At 43.9% G+C, this 6,866-nt stretch overlaps 1 protein-coding gene across 1 annotated transcript in view; it reads left to right on the top strand.

Annotated features, from left to right (window-relative positions):
* The first annotated feature begins 6 nt into the window (after window positions 1-6).
* MCC (mutated in colorectal cancers) overlaps window positions 7-6,866 on the top strand; it is a 264,652-nt gene continuing 257,792 nt past the window's right edge. Inside the window, exon 1 of the mRNA XM_005866466.2 lies at window positions 7-283. Coding sequence (XP_005866528.1) covers window positions 227-283 — 57 coding nt within the window. The 5' untranslated portion in view covers window positions 7-226. The remainder of the gene's footprint in view (window positions 284-6,866) is intronic.

Here is a 6,866-nt window from a genome sequence, read left to right as displayed (position 1 = left end):
CGCCACCCAGCCTCCTGCAGCAATGCCTCGCCCGTGAGTCGCGAGCCGACTCTGCTCCTCTTCGGAGTGTTGGCATCCTTCGTTAGGACTGCACCGCTGTCCTGGGTGAAAATGGCTGTCTAGACTAGAATCTGCCAGAAGGGACCAAGCAGTGGATAGCGAGCCTGTGAAGCCTAACTCACAGCTGCGAGACCTGGAGGAGGAGCTCGGCTCGAAAAGTGCAGACATGAATTCTGGAGTTGCCTTGAAATACGGAAACGACTCCTCCGCCGAGCTGAGCGAGGTAAGAAACAGCTGAGGTCGAGAGCTCTGGTTTCCTAGGCAGTGAGTGGCTTTTTGACTCCCCACCCCCTTTTCTTAATCTCCCCCAGCCCGGTACCGCACCCGCCTCGCACTGCCTGTCTGGAGGCAGCGCAATTAAAGATTAATAGATTTTCTGGATCTTGTTTTAACTTGTAGTGTTACTCAGGAAATGACCTGAACTGGCTTGATGTTTCAGTCTGAAACGAGTGGCTTAAAAAAGAAACAAGCTCTCACCACCCGCCAAGGCGTTTTTACTCTCCGCGGTCTGGGTCCCCTGTCCCTTCCCACCCGTTTCCCCCCGTTTATGTACAACACTGCTTTTCGTATTCACAAAATACACGAGGATCCCAGCTGAGCTTAAGCCTCCGGTAACTAATTTGGAGGGGCCGGGGAACTCATTGGATTATTAAATCTGCCACTTGGCTCCCACCTGTGATGCGTTTGGATAAATTCGGGCAAGGTGGTCTCTCCGCGGCGGAGATGAATGACCGCGCTGGGGAGGGGCGTGGGGAGGAAGCACATCAAAGCCGCTTAGAACTTTATTTCCTGCCCGGGACTGGACTCCTGAGTCTTTGAGGCAAGAGCATTTGCAATTCCTGGCTCTTACAGTAACATAGTCACTTGAGTGTTTGAGACCTTGCTTTGAAATTAAAGGCTACATCAAACGGCATGCAAATATGTGAACGGTGAGGATGCCCAAAGCCACCTTTTTGATGACTTTAGGGATGCCTGGGGCACATCCCACCCCCCCCCCCCTCCCCAAGGCTTTGAATACCTGAAAAGTAGGGACGGGAAACCTCCAGAACTGGGAGCTCAGAAGAAAGTCTGAGACGGTGTCTACAGCAGGAGGCTTGATGGCTGTAGGATTTCCTCCGACCTAGCACCATCCCTGAGCCATTTCTGGGAGCAAAAGTAGAATAAATAGTCTGTGCTTCTTCAGTATAGCTGAAGAAAGGAAGGGGGGGGGGGTGGCGAGGCGGGGTGAAGGCCGGTGTAAAAACAGCCGGAAGGCAGATAGAAGTGATGTCAGATTACTTACCGTGAAGGGAAAATGAAAGGCTGGAGTCCTCACTTGGGGAGAGGGCTGGTGATGGGGAAGGAAGGGGGTGTACAGGGGAAACTCCATTAGGTCTGGGGCTGGTATCCAGCACCCCAGCCTGGTGCTCTAAGTGTCTTACTGCTGTGCTGTGCCTGCTGGGGTTTGGAATAGCATTTTGAGGTGTTGGTCCAATGAGTAGAGGCATTGCCTAACCCCTGTGCTTTCCCTTGTGATGAAGAAGACAGGAGATGCAAAGGGTAGAGCTTCATTTAAAACTGGGAGGCAGAGGGAAAGCCTGCAGACCTAAGTGACTTTTGCCAATTTTAAATGCAGGGGGAGGTTTCAGATCTAAGAAGAACCCAGGTCCTGCTCCATTACTGACACTATTTAAGGAGAAGCCTTTGTCTTATCTACTAAGGTCATTTAAAAACTAAAAAACTGAAGGCTTGAAGAGAGTCTTGGCTAGGCCTTTCACATTGTTTATTTCTACCTGGCAGCTTTCACACTTTCACCTGAAAGGTGCTGTTCAATTACCTCTGTTTCAAAATGAATTGTGGAGAGAGAGGAGGCCTGGGTTGACTTTAACAGTATTGGCAGGATCAGGGAGGACATTAGATGTAAAACCCAGGTGGGAGGTAACACTCTCCATCCTGTGTCTCGTGCGCCTCATTTTTCCACTCCTTAGAAAACCTGTGGCCAAATGCAAGCCGTGAGGGTGCTCTGTGACCTCTGCATTAGTTGGAGCAATATTTCAGCATTACAAGACATAGTTTTGTCCCTCAGGCAATAAACAAGTTTCTGTCCCAGCCATATCCTTTACCAAATTTTCTTTCCTTTTTCTCAGTGTCTGCTAATTCATTGCTTGCTTTCTTTAGAGCCTTCTTTTTAGGCTCAGTGACCTAGTGCTCCTCCATCCCCCAATCCTAGTTTCCCTGCAGATTAAGTAGTTGCAACAAATTGTGAAGATAGTTTTGTGTTTTGTTTTGTTTTTTAGCTTTTGTACATATTTTAAATTATGGTATGTGTAAAGAGAGTTTGAAAGGTAAGGGTGTGAGGTTCATACCTTATGGACCCTAAATCCCATGGGCAATAGTCCCATGTTCTGTAATATCTATAGATCAGTAATGATATGGACCCAGGAAGATTCTAATACAATTCATTTGTATTTCTCACTTTACCCTTGTTTCACAATCACTTCTCTTTGGTGTAAAGGAGAGTTTCTTCTTTTCACCTTAATTTTTCTTTTAAACACTGGTTTTGCTTTAACGTCTTGGGGGGGGAGGGGGAGGCGGGGCAAAGTCCCCATCCTTTTTTGATGGTTGGTTCCTCTTCATCTGGAAGCAGAGCTAATAAAATCCCGGAGGGGCCCCTTTAATGCCATATCTCTTATTGCCCAGGAGTCTCAACACAGCCTGGAGGTCACCATGGGGTCAGATTCAGCCTGATGTTCACCAGGCATTTCAGGGGCAGGAAAAACTCAAAGGGCTCAGCATTATTCTGGGTATTAGAAACAAGAGGCCTCTCTCGTTGGCATTGACTGGTGAGCTTATCCCTTCTGCAAGGGTCCTCTAGCCATAGGAGTCACTGACTTCATAACGTCCTGAACAAGGGAAGTGACTTGAATCCATTTCTAGTTGTAATCTGCTGGACCTTCACGAGAGCAGCAAGCTTTGGTCAACAATTCAGGTGTTGACCTCTGCCTGCCCTGCTCCAGGAAAGCTTCCTTACCAGAGAGGCAGGAGAGATTGGTGTGAGGGATACTGGAGGAGACTGAGAGGGCTGGGTGTCGGGCATGAGGTATTTTGCATGTGTGAGAACTTTAAGATGCTGGAAAACAGGAAATTCATGAATGTGTTCCTGTTGTGTCTTTAGTTTGAACAATAGCTGTTTAAGATCCTATGAGGTGATTATAGGAGAGAGTAAAATGCCCTCTACCTATGGTCAATTCAAAGCATTTTTATTTATCCATGACCACAAATGGCTTATGTCAAGTCTGAACACTTGAACCAAAACAAACTAGTCATTAGCATTAACAAAGGTAATTCAAAAGGAAAATTTGAGAAGCATGAGTTGGCGATTCTTTTTTTTTTCCCCTTAGCTATTAGCTGTCCCTATCAAAGACTCAAAGGATGTTTTTCTTTTTCTAATAGGAGGTTAAGGAAGGACTTTAATATCAGCCAAATCGAAAGTACTTAGAAAATTAAGTGGTTGGCTTTCAGTCTTCCTCCAAGATCAAGAAGCTGACTGGACACACTGCCAGCAGCATTAGATTAAATTCTCCCAAACCTTGTCAAGGAAGGCTCTTAAATCTTCTTCCTCAACCCCGTGGGTTTTCAGTTGGCAGTTAATTCTGTTTAACTTGGTAAAACCTGTGGGACCAGTTTCACAATCACATCTCTTGGTCCTTAGAGTAATTCAGACTTTGGGAAGAAGTCTTGTGCAGCATTATCAGAGTACGACTTGAATTTACTCATCTTTACAGAATACCTGTTCACCCAATCTGCTTGTCTAATAGGCAGCTATCTATTTATGTAGCAAAATAAAGTTATCTTTAAGAGTTTGTTCTTCTAAGTCAAGAAAGATTTTCAAGGTTTTCACGGATTTGGCTGAAAAGCAAGATCTCAACAGAAAAGCTCCTATGATATTGCTGCATGAAATATGAATTTAATGTTGAAATGCAAATCATTGTTATTGTTCTGATATTTTGGATTTATTTTGTAAGCGTTCTTATATTGTTCTTAGTTATCTTGAAAATCACAATGAGCAAAACATTCTTTAAATTCCTGAGGGGGAAAAAAAGAGTTTGTTCTTTCCTGGCAATCATGAAAACCACTGGGAATGAAAAAAAATTATTTCCTAACGCAAAAAATACTTTGTTCGAAGCAATTAACCTATATTTTGTCTTTTAAATATTAAACAATGAACAGGTAAAATTCTCCCATCACGATTTATTTTGAAACCTTAGTTGCCCTGGAAATTGTATTTCCCTAACTCTCTCCTCATCACATTATTCAAAGCCTCTTTCATAAGATTATTCCACTCCTGAATATAGGCTATAGAGGCAACTCCCTGCTTTCACCATTTACTTGTTGGGTAGCTACTGAAACCTCACATCTTCACTGATACTCTAATTAAGAAGTAGATTATATGGGAGAAAATTGCTCTCTAAATAGATTATCTCGTATATATATCTCTAAGTGGCCATCTCACAGATGTACTTACTCTTTTTAGTCAAGTTACACGGTATCAGAGTCGGAAGGGCCTATGAGATCACCTAGTATGCCCACTCCCCGTTATACTTCTTCACCTCCTCTGTTTCTATAGAATCCCACTTCATTGTAGTGAGGTGTTTAATGTCCGTCTTAGCCACAGATGATAAGCACCAGAAGGGCAGTGTCAAGACCTGTCAGAGTCTGGCACATAGTAGGTGTTCTAGGAATGTTTGATGAATGAACGCCTTGCCTCTTCTCTCTCTTTCCCTTTTTTATAAATGTAGAATTTGAAAAATTGATTTAAGAGGCTCTTTGGCTGTGTAATAAACTGCCCTCAAATTTAGAGACTTCAAATGACAATCTTATTTGCTCCTGATTTTGCAATTTGGGCAGAGTTCAAGGGGAAAGACCTGTGACTGCAACTGGAAGATCCCCTTCCAAACGGGCTTAATCACACAGCTGGCAAATCAGTGCTGGCTGTAGACTGGAGATCACCTCAGTTCTCTTGGAAGTGGGCCTGCCCGTGTGGCTGCTTGGATTTCTTCTCCCTGTGGTGGCTGGGTTCCAAGAAGTAGGAGGTGGAAGCTGAAGGTTCTTTTAAAATGTAGGACTGAAACGGGCACCAGGTCACTTCTATGTGCTCTACTGGTCAGAACAGCTATGTGCTTAGCCCAAAGGCAAAGGGTGAATAAATAGATCTCACCTGTCCAAGGGGGAGGTGACAAAGAATTTGCAACCATTTTTAATCCACTCCAGAGGCCACAAACTGACAGAATCGTGTCTAAAACCCTGGTCTCTTGCCCTAGGCCCGTGTTCGGCAAACTGCGGCTCGCAAGCCACATGCGGTTCTTTGGCCCCTTGAGTGTGGCTCTTCCTAAGCCTTAGGAGTACCCTAATTAAGTTAATAACACTGTACCTACCTATATAGTTTAAGTTTAAAAATTTTGGCTCTTAAAAGAAATTTCAATCTTTGTACTGTTGATATTTGGCTCTGTTGACTAATGAGTTTGCCAACCACTGCCTAGCCGGTTTGGCTCAGTGGATAGAGCATCAGCCTGAGGACTGAAGGGTCCCGGGTTTGATTCCGGTCAAGGGCACATGCCCAGGTTTCGGGCTTGATCCCCAGTATAGGGTGTGCAGGAGGCAGCTAGCTGTTCAATGATTCTCTCTTATCATTGATGTTTCCATCTCTCTCTTCCTCTCCCTTCCTCTCTGAAATCAATAAAAATATATTTTAAAAAAATTAAAAAAAAGAAAACAGGTCTCTTAAGTCCCGATGTTTGGCAGTAGTCTTTGTTGTTTTGTCTTTTAGCTATTAATTCAGTGGTCTGTAATAGCTAACACTTTCTGAACATTTCCCAGGCATTGACATGCTTCATTCTCAAAGAACCCTATGGGGCACATTCTGTTATGCCCATGTTACAGGTACAGAAGTTGAGGCATAAAGAAGTGAAAAACTTACCAAGATTATAAAGACTATAAATGGTGGAGTTGGGAGTTGAGCCCAGGTCAACCATTTGTACAGAGTTTCCTTTCATTCGTTTCTGCTCTGAGCTTTTGATCACATGTTCCTAGGAGAGAGTATCCTATTTAATAAGCCTGTTTGACTTGACTTGTATTGTAATCTCTATTCAATACCCAGAGAAATGTTTTTGATAAAAATGAAATGGATATGATTAAAAGGATATGGTCACTTTCAAGTGGCTGAGAAATTCTAGGCCAGTGGTTCTCAACCTTGGCTGCACATTAGAATCACCTGGGAATCTTTTTAAAATCCTGATTTCTGAACCTCATCCTCCGGAAATTCTTTTTCTCTGTTACTAATGTTGTGGCCCCACCCCATAACAAAGAAACAGAATTTCCGGAGGATGAGGCCCAGAAATCAGGATTTTAAAAAGATTCTCAGGTGATTCTAATGTGCAGCCAAGGCTGAGAACCACTGCTCTAGGCATTGCAGAGCTCTAAAAGCAGATTTGCCAGGGAGATAGGGGCACCGAGACCTCTGTCCCACAGTGTGTGCTTCCAGGGGCGTCTGAGGGATCAATGCTACGATATTTAAGGTGCAGGAGAAGGTTTCCTTTGTCACAAGAATTAGGGTTCTCCCACCCCTGCAGTTAGGGCTCTAGGCTGCTACTGTAGTTGGCTCAGTCACTCTAGGTCAGGGGTGGGCAAACTTTTTGACTCGAGGGCCACAATGGGTTCTTAAACTGGACCAGAGGGCTGGAACAAAAGCATGGATGGAATGTTTGTGTGAACTAATATAAATTCAAAGTAAACATCATTACATAAAAGGGTACGGTCTTTTTTTTTTT

The sequence above is a fragment of the Myotis brandtii genome, unplaced genomic scaffold, assembly GCF_000412655.1.
Source record: "Myotis brandtii unplaced genomic scaffold, ASM41265v1 scaffold230, whole genome shotgun sequence".
Lineage (NCBI taxonomy): Eukaryota > Metazoa > Chordata > Mammalia > Chiroptera > Vespertilionidae > Myotis > Myotis brandtii.
The sequence above is the reverse complement of the archived record's forward strand: the minus strand, read 5'-3'. Positions and strand labels throughout refer to the sequence as shown.